The sequence below is a fragment of the Mytilus trossulus genome, chromosome 3, assembly GCF_036588685.1.
Source record: "Mytilus trossulus isolate FHL-02 chromosome 3, PNRI_Mtr1.1.1.hap1, whole genome shotgun sequence".
Lineage (NCBI taxonomy): Eukaryota > Metazoa > Mollusca > Bivalvia > Mytilida > Mytilidae > Mytilus > Mytilus trossulus.
The window spans coordinates 20,109,279-20,130,906 of record NC_086375.1 but is presented as its reverse complement, the minus strand read 5'-3'; the positions used below and the strand labels follow the sequence as shown (position 1 = coordinate 20,130,906).

At 30.9% G+C, this 21,628-nt stretch overlaps 1 protein-coding gene and 1 long non-coding RNA gene across 2 annotated transcripts in view; both read right to left on the bottom strand.

Moving 5' to 3' along the window:
* LOC134709273 (uncharacterized) overlaps positions 1-18,848 on the bottom strand; it is a 22,934-nt gene extending 4,086 nt beyond the window's left edge. Inside the window, exons 1-2 of the long non-coding RNA XR_010105941.1 lie at positions 18,773-18,848; positions 18,275-18,357 (exon numbers count right to left, since the gene is read on the bottom strand). This is a non-coding gene — a long non-coding RNA (uncharacterized LOC134709273). The remainder of the gene's footprint in view (positions 1-18,274; positions 18,358-18,772) is intronic.
* Positions 13,128-15,781, bottom strand: LOC134709272 (ATP-dependent helicase wrn-1-like). The gene is made up of 2 exons (XM_063569440.1): positions 15,425-15,781; positions 13,128-13,450 (listed from the first exon to the last, which is right to left on the bottom strand). Exons 1-2 carry the CDS (start codon positions 15,774-15,776, stop codon positions 13,269-13,271), a joined length of 534 nt encoding a protein of 177 aa, XP_063425510.1. The 5' UTR covers positions 15,777-15,781; the 3' UTR covers positions 13,128-13,268.
* Positions 18,849-21,628: the final 2,780 nt, after the last annotated feature.

Sequence of the window (21,628 nt, the reverse complement as noted above, 5' to 3'; positions counted from 1 at the left end):
ATTCTTCGACACTGGAAGTATGCCACACTTCTTTACCATCAGGCACATAAAACTAAATATCGTCTCGAAGGATTTCTTTTAATGGCAGGTGTTAATGCCTTGTACACCCCTAGGCAAAGGCATGAAGTTATCCATAACCGCTTCATTAACCTCAGGGGTGGAGAAGGTCACAACCTAGATGGCGACTATGTCATGGAACTTCTTAATAAATATGCTAAACAAAGAGTAAAGTTACTCGGTCCAAACCATTCAGCAGAAGTGGTAGAAAGAATCGGGAAAACTATGATGGCAACAAATGCCATAGAAGAAAATTTACATTCCCAATTAAAACTTGCACCAGTATCTGCTTTTCACCGTACACAAAAGCTTGACAAAGATAGAAAAACTTTGGTGAAACAGCTGGTAGATGTGAATGTCTTCAAGAAAGTACCAGGAAGGGAGCATTCTGCAATTAAACAAGACAAAAAAGATATGTTTCAAAGTATTGACATTAAGGAATTTCAAACATACATCATCCAAAAAAAGGGAGAGTATGCCTTGCGCAAAAATGCATTTTAATGTCATATCTATATTTAATTTTATAACTACATTTGTAGCTTAAGCATTAAAATATATCCCTATTCTTTAGACAGCTAATATATATAATTCTAAATATAAAGTATAAACAAAATAAATGTTCAAAATTTATTAAATATATAAACAAAAATACAGAAGAGTGAAGACTGATTTTTTTCAAGACTACCAAAATATAAATCTGATTTTAATTATATGAACATAATAAAGGAACATTTAAAATTGTTCTTTGTTTAGTAAGCTACAAAAACTAACATTATTTTGAAATCAAATATCTTTAAAATTGTATAAGTGTAGTTTTTTTCCAATGTATCATTTATAGATAATGAAATGTATATCAAATCAATATCACCTTTTTGAAAACTGATGTGCAGTTTTTGGCCATGAATATTAAGTGAATTGCATGTTTTTTCTCTTAAAATGTAGTTCAAGTTATATAAAACTTAACAAGAGATTCTTATCATTTTTATTATGTTTTTATCTAAAATCAATTTCAAAGTAAAGTATCCAAGAAGTTTTGGAAACTTGTGCAAAAAACAAATTTTATTTTTAATATTTTTTCTAGTTTTACTTCCACCATGCTCATGTTACTAACATGTTCATTATTTAAAGGTTGTACTTGAAATTACTTTTTGAAATTTTATATGATGTTTTATGTTTTTTAGTTATTTGAAAGTGTGGATTTATAAAAGAAAATACAGTATACTTTAGTAGCTATACTAGTACAGTGAAATCTGTCTAAACATAACTTTGTAGGGACCAGTTTTTGTTCAGTTTTGAAATATAATTGGTTTATTCATGTTCAAATTGCATAATATTTGAAATAACTGAACTTAAAAACATGTTTTGTGAAGACATTTTTTTTGTTTATACATTGTACTAGGTTCTGTTTAGACAGATTTCACTGTGTACATAAAATAACATTAATAACATTTAATTACACAAATAAAAGTATTGTTCTTGTACATTAAATACGTTAAATACTATAGCACTTTTAACAAACAATTGACAGTTATTCATAATAGTACATGATAATCTAACTAAAACAATCATGTTGGATTCAATTTGTAAAGAAGGCTATGAACAATACATTTGGAGATTATTATCTTTTTATGTTGTTTTTGTAAAAATAATTTTATAAGTAAAGTATCCTAGAATTTTTGGAAGTGCACCTCCACCACACTCATGTTGTACTGGACATAACTTTTTAAAATTTTATATGATGCTTTAAAAATGTTATTTTATCTGAAGCTTATATTGGATAATAATCCATACTTTATTTTTGGTATATATTTATGTATGTTGTGCTAGGTATCAGTTTTACTTCTCATTTTCATGAAGAACTTTACCTGTAGATCATTTTACTTCACAACCTGGTTTGCTCTATGTGATTTAGTTTTTAAGATACATGAAGTAGAAAAATGTTTTTATACCTATATTCTATTAAGCAACATCTGTCTTTTTTTATATGAGTTAGAATTAAATTATAAAATGTATACTAGATACACTTACAAACATTCAGTTCAAGTTGACTTGTTATTGTTTAAGTTGTTTGACAGATATTTACAAGTTAAGGAAAATGGAAAATTAAATGTGAAAAATGGTCTTAAATGGGTCAAGTGAAAAAAAGAAAGAATGAAAGATGAGCTAAAAAATAGTCAATGAGTAGTGGATGGATCTTTCTTCCTTTCATTATTTTATTACAGATGTCTATTTACAATACAGAATCATTCTGATGTTAAAAAAATTCTAAAATGAATAAGAACAAAAAAATAAACTTAACATGTACATATCAATAAAAAAATACATTGTCCAAATTGAGTTAATTATAAAAATTAAAAGCAAAGAATTGTCTTTCATTGAAATAATACTCATTTTATAAATAATTCACTTCATAAATGTGTTTTTTTTCATCTTTGATTATTTTGGCATGATCAGTAAATATAGTTTTTGATGTAGTATTTAATTTTTATGATAAACCTAATTTTGTCATTCTTTGTTACTTTGATGTTTTTGATTTATACTTGTTATACCACTTGTTGTTTGAAAAAAGTTACCCAAAAAAAATGTCTGTATTCAACTATTTCACTTTTGGCATTTAAGATGAAAAAATAACGCATTAGTCATCTCTCAGTGACATGGCAAAGTTATTATACTCATTAATTCAGTTAATTTTTTGATTGAGCAGTAAAAAACAATTCTAAGTTTTCAATTAGTTTAATTTGTATTTCAAACATTTACATTGTATTTATCTGTAATAGATCTGTTATTATAATCACAATTATACTATTTCTATTGTCAGAAACTATTTTGTTATTATAACTTATAAAAATCATAACATTCAATCAGATACCTAATAATTATTAGGAGTATGCTTCAATTAAATTATGAAAACCTTCCTTGCTTTTTAGCTTATGCCTATAAGAACATTGAAGTTAAATTCTCCCTTGTCCTGCTGTAAAGTATTTCTTATCTAAATACCATTGGCTAAAAATGTGCCTTGCCTAGTGCAGCTAGATATGTCTGCAGATGTCCAATGCTGAACAGTAAGGTCAAAAATGGACACAATATTCAAGCTTGATGCAGGTCTGAATTTGGATTTTAATTAAATATTTTACAAAAAATAAATGTAGTCAAAAACTTGAAATTGGTTAAATAATTTGAATTTATTTTCAATTGTAGTTTTACTCAATACTTAGTCAAACTGTTATATACAAAATGAGTTTTGAGAAAAACCTATAATTTGAAAAAATAAAAATGGCCCACCCCCCATCACCAAAAAAAAAATTTACACCCCAAAATTTTTTTTTATTCAAAGAAATTTTATTTTGTATAATGTGGTACAATTTAAAAGATATCCATACACTTTCACACAAGTTATTGTCTGAAAACTAGAAAAATGTTTCTTTTTGACCCTTTTTTGCCCCTCTTTCCTGAACGGTTTTGGCATTTACCCCCAAAATCAATCCAAACCTTCTACTTGTGGTATTTAACCTTGTGGTACAATTTTGGAGCAATCAAAAAAGAAGTTATTCACAAGATATTGTGCAGAAACCAGAAAAATGCTCGTTTTGGCCCCTTTTCCCTAAACGAGTGGAACCATCACCCCAAAACCAATCCCAACCTTCATTTTTGGGTATTGAACCTTTTGTTGAAGTTTCATAGAGATCCAACCACTTAAAACAAGGAATTATTTGCATTAGGAATAATTTTGAATTCTGGAAAATTGATAAAAATATATGAAGAAAAGTAATCCAACTAAATAGGGTTAGCCATGCATGCATGGCTAATGCTAATTTTACTTTCACTATTATTTCGGTATGAACTAACCTAACACCCTTAGCCATGCACGTATGGCTAACCCTATTTAGTTGGTTTAGTTTTCATCATAATTTTTGTTCAATTTTCCAGAATTGAAAATTATTCTAGATTCAAATAATTCCTTGTTTTAAAGTAAAGTTATTGTCCGGAAACTAAAATGTCTACGACGACAACGTGATAGCAATATATAAAGGCAAATTTTTATTACACTTATGTTACAAGTTTTTATCATTATACATATATAAATAAGAAGAGGTGGTATGAGTGCCAATCAGACAAATCTCCATCCTAGTCAAAAAGTATTTAAAGTTAAACAATTATAGGTCAAAGTATGCCCTCCAACAAGGAGATGTGGCTCACACAGAACAGGAAGCTATAAAGAGCCCCAAAATGACCAGTGAAACACATTCAAACGGGAAAACCAACACTCTAATTTATTAACAAAACAAGAAACATCTATAAAACATTCAAATAAAATTTTCACTTTTGGCATTTAAGATGAAAAAATAACGCCGTAATTATCAAAGCTTGTTCTTATGTCCTTATTCTGTACTGTTACACCACAGTTCCAGGTTAGGGGAGGGTAGAGCGCTTAACCATGTTTAACCCTTCCACATTTGATATTTGCCTGTCCCTAGTCAGGAGCCTTTACTTGAGTATCCCATCAGATGATCACTTTTTCAAAAAATGTTTTTTTAATAAATTAGACAGATAACAATGAATGAATCATACCCTACAACAAGGTCAAGACATCCCCTAGCATCAAGTTTAGTGGTACCATTAATAACCATCAACCAAATTTCACCCTCTTGCTCCACACCCTCTATATAGTGCCAACTTGGGTGATGATTTTGTATGATGGTTCTCCTGTGGAAAGCAAGGTAAATTCAAGAAAAGTGACCTTTTATAGCTACATATGGTATATGTTTTTCTCATGTTTGAAGGCTATATGTTGACCTATAATTGCTTACACTCACTTCATTTGAACTAATGCATAGGCAATCATACAAAATTCTATTATTTTATATTCAAGAGTACAACCCAACAGAATTAACTGAAATGATAACAAATATTATTAGACCTCGGTTTGTGCTTTTTAATAATATGAAAGATGTGAATAAAGGAGTAGGTTCAGTAAGACCCGTTTTTTGCTCCAAAATATAGCAGTTTTACAAAATTGTGAAATTGTAATCTTTTAGCTATTCATTGGAAAGTAGAAAGCTTCTGATACATAAATATAGGCTGTTTTTGACAATACAATGTACATATATCAGGTATTAGCAAAATTTAAAGTTATGCTAAATTACTGAAATCTTCACTACATATATGTATTTTAACATTTTAGTTAAATTTAAGATGGTTTCCTTCTTAAATAAAAGTGGTCACAATCGTGTTCATTCATAATACTGAAATGTAAGTTGAATTTGATGATTATACATAACATATATATAAAGGTTGACGATGAACACAGATGCGGCCACTTTCATTTTTGACAAAAACCATCTGAAAAGTGACATTTTTTGGCATATTTGATATGTTTTTCTGATTTAAGCTTGAATCAGAGCATTTTTAATGACTAAATCTGTTTAAATCTTTCACAAAAATTAATCTTATCAATTGAAATAGACACTTAAGAGTTTACAAAGTGTCCAAAATATTTCGTTAGATGAACCTGAAATTGGAGGCCAAAATTGGCTCTTACCAGACCTACTCCTTTAATAATTTTACAAAATTGTCTAATCACAACTGGTCAATAGTTTCAAAGTAAATAACAAGTTCATTTGAACTGATGGATAGGTGTTTCATTAGCAACATTGTAACAATAAGGCTTTTGTTTGTAAATCAGTCTCTGCTAAATAATTGTATCATTGGCAATACTACCACATCTCTTGCTAATGCAAGTTAAGTTTCAATCTAACTGGGTGTCTATAATATTTATGATCATATCAGCTATTCTTCTTTCATAAACAAAGTTATCCATCAGATCTGAAATTTCAAAAATGTAATGAATGTTGTTTACAATATCAGATATCATCTGTTTGCTAAAATGGGTTAAAATGTCTACACTCAAAACAGAAAGGTGATCATGTTCTTTGGCTAATTCAGCAACCATTTTCTCTAAATCTATTTGAATTGCATTTCTTTGATCACTAGAGACTTGCCTATAAGGTTTAATACCATCAATTTCGCAAAGCATGTTATCTTCTTTGTCTGTTATAAAATCTTTGTTTAACATTAAACAATCACAACATGAACACTCCTTTATACAGTTATCACAACATGGATGTGAGGTGTTAGATTGAGGTATATCTGGAGAAAAATGTTGAACCAGAATATTTCTCCTACATGCACTTGTTTTACAGTAGTTGATCATTTGTTCATCTGCACTATTTTTTGCTGTATCAACAGGATGATAATAACATACAGATGTTGATGTAATACCATCTCTTCCTGCTCTCCCACTTTCTTGCATAAATCCTTGTATGCTACGGGATGCACCCCAATGAATAACAAATCGAACATCTGGGATATCTACTCCCATCCCAAAAGCTGTTGTTGCAATAACAACACGTGTAATACTGTTTTTTCTCATATTTTCAATAATATTTTTTTTATTTTTGTCTGGTGTGGAATGGTGGAACATGGCAAATAGACAATTTTTTGCACATGGGGTGCCTATGTATGCTGCTTCACTTAGTTCAGATAAAAAATATAAATATATTTGTGAACATGATTTTATGTTTCTACAATATATAATTGTTTTTGGTGATTGCTCACAATTGTCCCGAAGACTGGAAACTACCCAATGAAAACTGTCATGTAATCTAAATGATACCTTTTGGGCAAAATAGTTTATATTACTCCTATCACAACTTCCCATTACCAGTTTATATTCATTCATCCCAAGTATATGAGCTATTGTCTTTCTTGATGAATATGTCGATGTAGCGGTCAATGCTAATATAACAGCTTTTGGTACTAAACTCCTCAACTCTCCAATTCTATAATAGTCTGTGCGAAACTTGTTACCCCTAAAGAGAATAAATAATTGGTATAATTTAGTCTCTTAAATAAAAGGCAACAATAAGTCATTAATGAAAAAATCAGAGAACAAAATCAATGAACCACTCTTTGTTATTCTTATTGCAACAGATTTGTAAAATCTTAAAACAAAGCCAAATTAAATTCTTTTGCCTAAAATACAGGTTGTAGTTATATCTTTCTGATGACAAAATTTTATTTATTGAAGTTGAATTTTATAAAAATTCATCCTTTTAAAAGTATAAACTTGTGATGTAATCTAAGTTTTAAAATATTCATTGATTGAATGACCAACATAAAATATCATAACCAAATTCTTTTAATGCAATGATAATTCCAAAGGAATATAAACCCTGGTTTCTCAATCTACTTCAGAAAACTGAATATGTTCTTAGAATGTTACAGATCCCTTTTCCAGCATACATCATTTGTATATGTTTTTTTTTTTTTATGATTTTTATGTCAACCAGTTGCCCTTATATGTAAATGTTACATGCTTGGTGGAAAGGAATAAAATAAATAACAATCAAATACTTGCGATGATTAAACTATATAACTGTACAACATTTCTGTAAGTCAGCATATGGTGCAAAGATGTCTTAAAATAAATGTTACAATAAGTTAACGAAAATTAGCAGTTGTTTTATAATTTGTGTCCAATGAACAGATGGAGATCTATTGATGTATTGGTAAATAGTGCATTTAAATTGTGTGATATTGTGATTCAATATAAAAGCATGCAACTATCAGAAATGGATACTTTACCTTGTTCAACATTCTATAATGTACTAGAAAATACAAACCATAATTAGTTGGAATGGACTACCAGCGTCCCTAGTTACCTGCACCACCTTAGTGTCATTCAAACCAGGAGTGCAGGGTGTCCAGATATGTAAGATGGCTAAGTGGTTTTTAGCCAGATTTAAATTAAGCACAACTGCACTGTATAAATATGCACGTTCTACACAATGTTTTCCTTACATTGAATATGTAAATATTCAATGTACAATAATAATCTCCTGGGAGGACTGTACTTAACCAGAAGAAGAAGAATACTGTAATTTTTGCTGTCAATGTTGTATCATGATCCTTAGTTGATTAATTTAGCAACTCAAATGATCATACAAATAGCATGTGATTTTAATTTATAACACAAGCTAATCATATAATGCATGAGTAGCTGGTTAGAATCTTCTTAAACATGCATATACATAACCCAATCCCTGTTTATAAACCTGCAAAAAAGTAAGAATGTGCAAATATGATCAGTGTTCTTTATTAAATTAAGGACTGCTTTCTGGGTATGAAGGTACGAAATTTAACTGTATGAGGATACAGACAGAATAAATAAATACTTAAACAATGTAGTGGACACTGATGAGTGTGGACAGTATTATGCATTATGTGAGTATTGCATAAAACTGTGAGTCAACTCACTAAGGATACCCCATCCTATAATGGAAAATACATAATTATAACAGGATGCTGTTACAAAGTCTCCCAAAACAAAGCCCCTGTAATTATAAACCCTGTGGTACTACTCCTATAATTTTTCCCATTATAACTGTCCGATCTCACGCATATAAAGGATTTGATGACAATGAAAATTTGAAATGATTGTATTTTGTGATGAGTTTTGTGGGGATCTAGACTTCAAAAAAGTGTGTGTGTGTTGGGGGGGGGGGAATGGTGTGACCCCAGAGACTCCTTATATTTCATTTGATTTGTTTTATTGTCCTATACAAGAATATATATATGGTTTAGGGGTGGGTATCTTTACCATTTAAAAGTTCTCAAACAGAATGGGGTAATGGTGACCCCACGGGGACTCCCCCTTTATTTCATTTGATTTGTTTTATTGATCCATACAAGAATATATATGGTTAAGGGGTGGTGATCTCGAACGTTTACAAGTTATCGAACAGGAGGGGGTGGTGGTAACCCCGAGGGACTCCCCCTATATTTCATTTGATTTGTTTTATTGTCCCAAACAAGAATATATATGATTTAAGGGTGGGGATCTGGACCGTTTACAAGATATTAGAACATTCTCAAATTGAAGGGGATGGGGTTGACCCCTAGTGACTCACCTTATATTGTATTTGCTTTGTTTTATTGTCCTGTGATCATTACTGCACACCGCGTGTCTTCATCACTTCCTGTTTTTAAGTTATAGTCATTTGAAAAATTAAAAAAAAATAAAATCCCATAGGGTTCTATAGTAAATCCCTCTGTTCTTTTGGCCACTAAAAATACCTCTAAATATACCCCAATGCACAAACGAAAGATTGATGGCTCCCCTAGACATATAAGTCTAACCTTTTATGAAACCCTAAGTAAATCTGACAAGCGGTTTTGGAGAAGCGCTGTGAATTTGGATTGTGATTAAATATTTAACACAGCATAGTTTCTGACACAGAATGAATGTGTTATTACTATTAATGACTTTTAATAGAAGAAATACATAAACATTTAGATATTGCTATATTCACAATGAAAGAATATTTTAAATAGATACTGATTAGAAATATCTCTGTGTTCATGAGTGAAAAAAATAATAACTACATCTGATCTATATAAGTAAGTTAAGCATCTCCTTTTAAATATTTCAGACCAATTATATCTTCCTTTATGCACATTCTCTGGTCATGTACTGGAATTGAGTACAATTAAGTTTTATTAATATTGCTAAAGTCATTAAGAGGAGTTACAAGACCTAATGCCACATATTGTCATCTTTAAACAAAGTAATTTCAATTATCTCCCTTGAAAAAAAATACCAAGAAATATCCTTCATCATGGACATCTTCAGGACATCTACAACATTACAACTGTTAATAATTGTTAGGAGTAGAAAATCTATTTCTTGCATGAATTTTCTATGTCCAAGGACCATAACTCTGCAAAAAAAATCTCAGACCAGAAAAAATTCTAACTTGATCTATAACTTGTCATTTTTAAAGAATGTGGTAAATATGAAGTCAATATCTTCAAGCATGATGAAATTTTTTTTTGGAAAACAGATTATGCGATTTTTCCAAGTCCAAGGACCATAACTCTGCAAAAAAAAAATCATCACACCAGATCAAAATTCTCACTTGATCTATAACTTTAGTTATTTGCTCCAAAAAACCGAGTGAAGGACCTTTCAAACATGAATCTCAACCTTGGTGGAAACATTGTTAGTGATGCTGAGTGCGTAAAAAACCTAGGCGTTTATTTTGAGAAAACTTTGACAATGGACAAACAAATTAGTGCTATTTCTAAATCATGTTTCAATCAGATCAGAAACATTGGACGAATTCGACCTTTTATTACCGAAGAAGCATGCAAAACCTTAGTATGCTCTCTTGTAACCTCCCGTTTAGATTATGGTAACGCATTACTGTATGGACTCCCAGCAACATCTATCCAAAGGTTACAACGAGTCCAAAACACAGCAGCTAGGGTCATTACAAGGAAGAGGAAGTACGACCACATAACACCAATCCTCAAGTCTCTCCATTGGCTGCCCGTAACATACCGATGCCAGTATAAACTTCTATTGTATGTGTTCAAGGCTTTGCACGAGGAGGCACCGGTCTACCTACAAGAACTCGTTCAAATATACAAACCAATGCGAGCACTTAGATCTGATAATTCCATGATTTTAACAACGCCACGTGTAAGAACTAAAACATATGGGGAAAGGAGATTCGACAAAGCAGCAGCCGTTCTGTGGAATGATTTACCAAGTGATCTACGAAACATACATTGTGTGAACGTTTTTAAGAAAAAATTAAAAACTCATTTATTCAGACATGCTTTTAATAGTTCTTAAAATATTTCTACATCATTGTAATTTTGAATTTTTAAGATATTACTTTATTTGAATTTTCAATTTAGTATACTTTTATTGGTTATTTTAGACTTGTTTTTTAAGCAAATATTTTGAAGTTTTAACTTATTTTTATTGGTACCGATTCAATATCTCCTTAATTTTATCATGCCCATTTTATATAAATTTTATTGTTTTATCAATGCTATATTTTTCAAATCTTTTTGTTTTAAAAGTTTTAAACATGGGCTTTTGTATTTTATTGTTGATACTTATATATGTATATGGAAATATATTGTAAAGCGCTTAGGGTAATTTTAATATTATATAATGCGCTGTTATAAATACTGTATAATAATAATAAATAATAAATAATAACTTGTCATGTTTAAAGAATGTGGCAAATATGAATTTCAATATCTTCAAGCATGATGAAAAACATTTTTTGTTAAACAGATTATGTGAATTTTCCAAGGGCCTTAACTCTGAAAAAAATTATGCGACCAGAACAAAATTAGAACTTGATCTGTAACTTGTCATGGTTATACTATATACCAACTATCAAACCAATATCTTCAAGCATGTTAAAACAAGAATGTGTCCATAGTACATAGATGCCCCACTAGCACTATCATGTTCTATGTTCAGTGGACCACAAAATTGGGGTCGAAACTCTAATTTGGCATTTAAATTAAAAAGATCATATCATTAGGAACATGTGTATTAAGTTTCAAGTTGTTTGGCAACTTCATCAAAAACTACCTTCACCAAAAACTTTAATCTGACACAGGACAGACAGACAAACGCACAGACCAGAAAACATAATGCCCCTCTACTATCGTAGGTGGGGCATAAAAAGTTTGGAAAGCTGATTTGCCGGACTGACAGACAGACGGACGGACTGACGGACAGAGTGCAAACATAAAGCCCCCTTCAACTTCATTGGTAGGGGACTAATAACAGCTTGAAAGAGGTTCAGTAAAACCTGTAACATGTAATGCAGGTGTGGACACTATCAGAGTTGGAAAGAAATGTGATAATGGATTATTTTAAAAGGTGACGCCACATAAATTTAAATTATACAAAAAAAAAGTTGAAAATTTATTTCTTACATGAATTTTAAGTCCAAGGACAATAACTCTGCAAAAAATCATCAGACCGAACCAAATTATAACTTGATCTGTAAGTTGTCATGGTTATACTATATACTAAATATCAAACTAATATCTTCAAGCATGACAAAAAAAGTTTGGAAAGCTGATTTGCCACACAGACAGATTGACAGACGGATAGAGTGCAAACCTAAAATTCCTTTCAACTTTATTATTATTTTATTTGTTTTTGCATACAACAGTTTTTCTTCATCTTTTAGCTGTACATTTACTTTCTGATAACTTTTTTTTACTTGCCTTTTTAAAATAAGTATGGAGAATATCTTGATATATATTTTATAGTATAGATCTACTTACATTTGTCAAATCCAAAATAGATGCTTGTATCATCATCATTGTTTGGAGACTTCAATACATATACATGTATTTTGTCTTTGTCTTGTCTTTTTCTGAACTATGACATGGTCCTTCTTTCTTAATTGCAGGTGAGTGAGTGGAAAGCATTGGTGATAGTGAATTGATTAAGTGATGATTTTTTTATAGCATTTAAATTATCTTAGAGCTTTCCATTAAAACAGACTTGATACCAGGAAAAACACTTTCAAAAAGGGTAACAATATGATAGACTTGGATTTCTTTTCCATTTTAAATGTAAGTTGAACACGTATCAATGTATGAAACTTTGATGTGTCTTCCCTGTGTTACAAGTATGATTTAATGGAACAGTCCTGAAATATTGTGAAAGTTTCCCTATTTCATTAAAAAAAAGTGTGACAATTGTTGGGATTGTAGCTGACAGAACAAGCACATTTTAATTGATTAATTTAATATCTTATATATTAAATAACCAAATTAATATCCCATCAAATGTATCATAATTTTCAAATGAAAAGTGAGAAAAACTTAAGTCTTCATCCTGTTTACTGGCCTAAAATAAAGGCAGGGTGCTGCATATTCTTCAAACATTATTTAATTTATGTATATATCTATGTCTAAGAGATTGACTAAAAATTCTTATAGCAATTTCACCCTCAAATTTCAAAAAAAAATCCTATGACAAACAGCTTTTATTTTATTATTATGTCCCTAAGAGAAAGAATCACCCATTGTAACATATTTTGGTGACAATGGTCTCTTTAATTACACAATGCACACACATATATATACAATGTATATATATACAAAAAAGTTTCTTGAGTTGCACAGAATTATATATTAGAAATCAAATACACAAAAATAGTTTTGAAAGCAGCAGTGTATGGTTTTTAAACTGTTTTTTGTGTATTTAATTTTTAAAATATCCTATACTGCTTCTTTGAAAATCAGGAATGAAGACTATAAGTATATAACTAAAAAGTGATATTTTCTTAATGCAAGAGTGATGTTTTAATAACATTATTCCATTATTGAACTAATCTAATAACACACCATTCTTCAACACAGTGAGCTTCATCTATTACAATTGCTGATAAATGACACTGATATACTTTATTTGTCAACAAATTTCTCCATTTACCACTAAATAGACTCTCTGGACTCATTAATAATATTGGTACCAGACCATTCTCTATGTTTTTAAGTTTCACTGAAAAGGTTACAAAAAAACAAATGAATTTATATATAATTGATTGCCCAAATTTGCACATAATCTTAAATCGTTGTGCTGATTAGAATACATGTAGAAATACTTGTATATATATGAATAATCTTTGTAATACAAAAACTTTCAAAATGACAAAACAAGAAAATGTTGTTTGTTTTTCCACATTTCAGTTTGATTGTCTGTCTTGTATTGTGTAGTATAACCAATTCAATTGTTTATTAAATATTTCTAACTCTTTAACACAGTCAATCTGAAGTCAGTTAAAGCATTTTTAATTAAATTTCATTTTGTGTTTTTAGGTCCACACACAACATTGAACAAGACATAAAATAGAGGTAAACGATTCTTTGAGACCATCAAAATTACATGTTGGAAAACAAACTAATCATTTTCTTTTGTTATTTTGAAAGTTTTTGTATTTATATATAACGATAAGTATTTTTTTATATACATGCATTGTCATAATACATATTTCTTAAACTATGTTGTGATTTTTCGACAGCCATTTTGTAAAGACAATTACTTCATGACCCCCCCCCCCCCCCCCCCCCCCCCCCCCTTTTTTATTATTACTCCAACGTCGTTATTGTATGGACACATGGTTTTTATTGTTGTATTTGTGCTTTGTCACGAGATGTGTTGTTCTCGTGTTTGTATTTTTTTTTTATTCATATGAATATTTTTGATAGAGTTAAGCCATTTCAATTAATATTTTATAGTGCGTCTTTTATTGTTGTAATGTTGTACTGCTGTATCAGGTCTAGGGTGAAGGTTGGCGCCAGGTAAAACGTTTAAACCCACTGCATATATTATATGCACCTGTCCTAAGTCAGGAACCTGTTGTTCAGTGGTTGTCTTTTGTTAGTATATTTCATATATGTTTCTCGTTTAGTAAATAGATTAGACCGTTGGTTTTTCTGTTTGAATTGTGTTACACTGGTTATTATGGGGCCCTTTATAGCTTACTGTTCGGTGTGAGCTTTTGCTCCGTGTTGAAGGCCGTACTTTGACCTATAACTGTTTAATTTTTTATACATTGTTACTTGGATGGAGAGTTGTCTCATTGGCAATCATACCGCATCTTCTTATTTATATTGTACATATACATTATAATATGTGTTATAGTTTTTTATAGAATCCATCACAGACTTTATATATGTATACATAAACAAAAGCAAGTGTACAGATCTAACATGGTTGGGCTGTTATTTAGAGTAATTATATAGTCTTATATTATATATATATAATTTTTACTTAGAGTTTTTTTTTAGAGTTGTCACTTGTTCAGACGTACTTATAATTTTATTTTAATATATATGTACCTGTCCCACAAAACAGAAGCCTGTAATCTAGTGCATGTTGCTTAATGGTGTAAAATGTATTTCAAAATTGTTGTGTACACACATTTAAATGTGTCCATTGGTTTACTCATCTGAATTATTTAACATGGTCATTGCATGGTTTATAGCTTGTATTCAAAACTCTGAGTGAAATTTATAAAAAAAATCTAAGACCCATTTTAAATTTCAAATTGGAAGTTAATTTGCAAAATATGAATGATATGAAACAATCTTTTACTTTCAGTCCTGCAATTCTTTTAGAATAGAATCGTTAATGAACATACATAAAAGCAGCAACATATTTTTGTTTATCTAAATATAATTTCTTCTAATATTGCTGTAACCTCAAGTCAAACAGAGATAGATTATGAAATCTATAATGTTTATCTTATACTGCTGCTTGCATGCACATTGTATTTTTAATGTTGTTTATAACAAAAGACTTGTATTCATGTACTTTAACACTTTGTACTGCTTTTGTGATTGACCCAAGTAAGATACCATAAGTGAATAATTTAATTTGTATAGCTTACTGTAAACAAAGATTTATTTATTGGTTGGTGTGGTTTTTTTTTAGGGGGGCGAGTTTGGGGAAGGAGGGCATACATGTATTTACCTTTATCGTCCATGTCACCAAGATAGGCACAGTCGATACCCATAGAGTTGAAAGCGATTTCTTGGTCCTTCATTAAACTAACGAGAGGTGAAATTACAATTATAATAGAAGTATCACGCTCAAGTACAGGTGTGATATTGCTGACAATTGAAAGCTGCTGGTGTATAAAAAATAAATCCGGTAGGACAGTGTAAATAAGGCTTTTGCCGTAGCCAGTTGGCAACATACCAAAAACATCTTTATGTTCTAAAACTGATTGTATGCATTCTTTTTGTAATGTTTTAAGATTATACGTTATATTTCTTTTTCTTAATGCAGCGTTTAAGGCATGGTTAAAGAGGTCTTCCGCCATGTTGATATAAATAAAGATGGGTGTGTTTATAATAATATCATCCAATCCCGTAATAAGAAAAAATTGTTGGGAATCCAACAAGAGGCTCATGAATAATTGCATATTTACATCAACTTCAACAATCGCAACCAGACGTTATAGTTCGCAGTAAGAACGATAACTCTGGTGTAACGAGACTAGCACAGCAGGTGCTTCAAAAACATTGCAAATGGCCCAAGACCACAATTAATGACCCCACTGTTCGTTGTTCATGAATGTAGTTCCTTTTAATTAGTCATTAGAGTGTATTTTTCCTGATTTTTTTTTCTTTCCCTTCCCCACTCATTTCTTAGATTTTATTGGGTGGAAATGAAAGATCAGAGGTGAAATAATTTTTTGGATGTTGTATTTAAACTGATTTTGATATGGAATGAGTGATTAGGCCAAGTGCAAAAAGGTCATATTTACAGTTTTCGGAACATCTCTTGACTTGTCCATAGGGGTATGGATGTACATTGGCTAAATTTGTAAAAGTGATTGCTTCAATCTTTCTGAATTTTGGATATATTTTTGGACTAGTGCTATACACAAGACACACAAAAAATTTGACAAAAGTGCATGGTGCAATTTTTTTAATGATACAAAATGTTCAAAAGAAATGATAGAGAAATTAATTGTGGTCTGTGGCCAAATGGCACACTTCCGGTTTTTGAAACTAATTAAGGATCCGGACTTGGAAAAAACATGATAAATACTCAATAGGGTGCTATAAACAGTTTCGTATAAAAAAACTAGGGGTTATTCCCTGACTAAAAATAACCATGGAGGGAAACCCCTGTTTATTAACTCAATTGGTGCAAAAGTATCATGTTTTTTGTGTTTGATTGTAAAAAATAGTTAATTAGCTTTCAATTAAAACAGGTTGAATGATTGAAATATTTTTAAAAATTAAATTAACTTTACATGTTTTGAGGGGAGACAACTTTGTAAACATCCTGTTTTTTTGGCAGTGAAAATTGAAAACTTATTTGCAGCCACTGTAGCTCTTTTCGGAGCAGGAAACCGTACCCTGAAACAAGATTTTTTTGAAAGGCCAGGTAAAAACCTACAAATTTCATACAGTTTTGATTATGAAAAATGTGCATGGATCATGTCTTCATGTCTGTGCACATGACCTGGTTTCAAGTTTTTTCTGTCAAAATTAGAGCTTTTTTCCCCCATGTTCATTGGATGGAATGTTTTTAATATATTAAAAGTACACATTATTTTTATTTCATTATAAACTAGAGAACATTCTGATTCCAGTGATATCACATTTTATACAAGTATCTTTATTAATCAGTCCACCACTAAGGGTCACTTATGCATGGTCCCTAAAAATGTGACGTCATAGAAAAAAACTGTTGATTGCACCCATAACTCAAATATGAAATTTTGAATTATCACCAAAAAGTACAGATCATGTGACCATCATAAGAAACAACTATATTAAGTTTCATGAAATTTGGATAAGTCGTTCTCAAGTTACGGTGCCACATGTTTACGCTGGACAGACAGATGGACACCTGACATTTGTATACCTTTATACGTCCTGTCTTTGACGGACGTATAAAAAGCAGTACTAAGCGTGCATGTTACGCTAGAAACATATTCAAAGAATAAAGTTTTATAACTTCTTAATGTCATATCCAATATTTATCAAAACCTAAAGGGGAGTTACATGTATCTTACTTCCTATATTTTTTTATGGATGTCAATACACCTAATCGCTATTTATTCCATACCGGATAAATTCTAAAATTACACAACTTTTTTATCCAGTTGAAGCTATCTGGGGGCCGTTGAAACAATTCACCATGCACAATACTTTTTAATGAGACCCGTTTTAACTTATTGTAAATACTTTAAACAAAATAATTTTTTACTTCAATTTTAATTTCGAAAAAAAGTGGATCATACTCTATTAAAGTTTCTTGATGATCGCTTTCTAAAGTTTTTCCTCCCTCAGCTCTCTACTAAAAAACCTTTATTTTCGGCCGCATGACCCAAACAGGAAGTTGTACATACAATGTATGACTGTTTTTCCCAGATTGGACTAAATAGCGATAATTAGATAAGGTGTAATTTCTGGGATTGTTGAAAACTTGCATATTCATCACTATCTGTTTTTGTGGTTTTAACAATCCAGACAGACAAATAGCAATAAGATGTTTAGGAAAACATGACCTAAAACCCCTTCATATAAGACAAAAAACATGGGAACTCATACTGAATGGTCAAATGTGTACAATATGAAAATTTGAGTTAAGATGGTAAAATCACAAATCAGCCGTTAATGTAAATGGACCATAAGTATGACTGTTGAGCAAATTTAAAGGGAAATGACGGGGAAGGGGCAAATTAGCGTTCAAGGGGAGCAAATGCTGTTTAAATTGGTAAGCGGGTTTTAAATATAGAGGGAAAGTGGAGTCATCTTTTTAGACTTTAGTTACATGTAAATATAACTTATGTAGACTTACCTTCTAATTCTATAGACTATTAAAAAAAACACACACACAACTCGGAACTATTTCTAATTCACTTGCACTACTGATATGCAAACCTGAAAACAAAAAGGAAAATATCTTAAAAATAGTGATTGAGAGATTCATAACACTTTGAAAGGATAATTCAGACACGTGTTACACGGGGAGCATGTTTGTTTACAAATAATAATGTCACGTGATCGCGCTCTGACCTCGCATGCTGCATCGCCATTACAATTCACTAATACATGTACATAACCATTTTCATGCAAACATGCAACGTAAATGTGATTGGTTATCAAATAATACGAAATTAATGCATGAACCGTTGAAGAAGAAATTATTACATAAAATAGATTGGATTTTCACTTTCGACACGAATAGGTCGAGTTGATATTCCTGTCATCGGAGATAGTATTGAGATAAATGGACCGCCAAAAAGGTCTAGAGAAGCACATAAGTAGAACCTTAACATAAATAAGTAATACTTACCAAAATTTCTCTAATTGATAACCTATAGAACTGAAATTTCACAAAAATACCGGTAAATAATTCTGCTGATTGATATGATGCTGGTTAAGTTGGCGCGAAATAAATATTCTTACTCCTATTGCTTCATGTAAAAAAAAATTTATAAAATTGAATTCGACTACAGTTCAGCATAAAAAAAACGTGAATATGCAAAAGCCAGGTAATATATTAATGATAAAGTGTGTATAAGTTTTCTTAAACGAAGTTACCCGTATAATTACCAAGAATTACATTTGAGCGCAAAGTTCTGTATGTGGTTTGGTTGGTTTATGTAACATTTATAATTTAGACTGGGATCCTGGCTAATCTTGACCTTACTAATCGCAGCTAGATTGGACCGGATCCCAGGCTAATGTAACATCGTAAAACTCAGGGTAACGGAATTTTTTGCGTTGCTATAAGATCATTGAGGCCATCTATTTTTATTGCGGGTTCCACATATTTAAATCGGAATTATAGAAAAAATGGAATGTTGTGAGCAGAATCAAAACAGAAATGATGAATACTGCAACATTTCCAGCAAAATATAAATAGGATGGAGGATCTGTGTACTCACATTATTTGTAAAACTCTCCTTATTCATGTGAAGCGTGTGCTTTACATCGAGGCTTATTCTTTACATCGAGGCTTATTATGTTAATCATCGACGCCACAGTACTTCAACCAATCAGACAATGTTTATTTGGGGCATTCGATCGATTTTAACTCAGATTTTGGAATATTTCAATCGAAATTATAGAAAAATGGAATGTTGTTAGTACATATAAAATAGAAAATGATGAATACTTTTAGCTAAAGATAATTTGGATGGGGGTTCTGTGTATTCACATTATTTGCACAACTCTCCTTACTGATGCCATATTTTGGAATTTCCGTGACCTAAATGGTTCGCGAAAATTAATATTTTTATATATAGTATAGTAATCAGTACACGGTAATAAGCTGAGAACATATACAAGTAGACAGATTAAAGAAAATTATAAATTGGAAACCTATTTATTGTTAAATATATAGACAGAAAAGCAGTGTATATAAAGTGCGAATCCAGCTAGTTCATTTTTACTGTTATATGCGGGTATGTCTATTGTAGAATAAAGGATCATGGGAAAACTGTATTTGTTTACGTTTTGAAAATATCAAGTTAAGTGATTTGAAGGAAAGTTTTAACATATTTTCATTGTGATATGTCTTTATAATATACAAACATATAGCATTAAAGTTCAAATAAGTGTTATAAAAGCATCATAATATAGCATATCGATTATTGAAAGCGATCCATTTTAACTATAGATGCGATGAATTATCACTGTTAGTGCAGTCATTATTAATGTAGAATTTTCAAAGATGCGAGGAATTTTTATTGTAGAATTATGTGATAAATGCACTTGCAACAAATGAAAAAACTTAGTTGATGACTTAAGGATTTATGATATATGTATTTTCAAATTGAAATACAAACTCCTCATTTATTCTTCATCAAATATATAGCTTTTCAAACTTGTAACAAAAGCGATTCTCAAAATGAAAAATTCTAGATCCGCGAATGGATACTACCGCAGAGGTAAAACCATACACATTTGGGTTATTGTACACGAAATGCATGCTACAATTCATTTTTGTTGATTTTAGACCCTTTGGAACTCTATGTGGGCTATTTCAGAAACTAGGCAAAAAATCCCCAAACTAGATACACGGTTAGATTCAGCATGTCAACGAATCCCAAATATCTATATTGAAGGACTTTTGTCTATAAATTTGGACCCCACAAAATTGAAAAAGGGACCAAAAATATAAAAAAAATGCATGCATCGGATACATTTGTTCTTGAAGGCATGACTGTACATAACAATAGGATGAATATACAAAAATATCTTATTCTGGGGTCTCATTTGGGGGGGGGGGGGGGGGGGGGGGGGAGTTTGATCCTGGATCCCGCTTACTGTTTTGGAAGATTCCCGTATTCCGCTTATTGTTTTGTCAGATTCCCGTATCCCGCTTATACTATGCTGTTCTCATTTTTTGTAATTATCCGTGTCCCGCAAGACTTCATTTCTCGTTGTTCACGACACAATCATTTGACTTTCACCTGTCACGCTTGCAAAAAATCGGCAATCCAGCGTCACGCTTATACCCAAATGCGACCCACTATTTTACTCTATTCTGACTCAAATACTTTGGTTGGCTTGCTTGCTTTGTTTGTTTAATTGTTTATACAAACTTTGTAAATAAGATTGACATTTTTAAACAATGTGATTAGGCAAAGCCTGTATGTTTAATATTTGAATTAAATTGGGTGTTATCATAATGATTATCCAATAAAAAAAAAAGCAAGCAAGTCAACTAAAGTCTTGCTCTACATGCTTAAAGAAATGAGCTGTAATAGATAAAAAAAATTTTTTTATTATACAGTGAAAATGCACCGCATATACAATACTAATGATTCGCTCCACAGTAAAAATGAAAGAATAGTATCATTATTCGACAGTAAACATGACTAGCATTACGAAATCATCATAGTGGAATTTAGTTAAATATGAAGGAACTGAATGACAAAACATATTCTACGTTATTCAACTTTATTAATTGTATTAAAATGAATATTTTTTACTGCAACAACATCTTACCTGTTAGTTATAAAGCACCTGCACGATCTGTTCGAGAAATGTCCTAAATATTCACCTATCTTGGTATATATTTCACAGCTGGATGGCTTTAGGCGCGATAAAACCCCGCTCGCATCTCTTTCTTTGTTTTATTAGTATTATGTATTTCTGAACATATACATTTTAACTCATTTTCTTCATTTTCTTCAAAAAT

Bases quoted from the DNA above. Each gene is read 5' to 3' on its own strand.
- LOC134709272 (XM_063569440.1), bottom strand. From the start codon at position 15,776: ATGGCGGAAGACCTCTTTAACCATGCCTTAAACGCTGCATTAAGAAAA. The intron at 13,451-15,424 runs GTAAATACATGT...TAACCTTTTCAG, and splicing joins TGGTGACATGGACGATAAAG to TGAAACTTAAAAACATAGAG.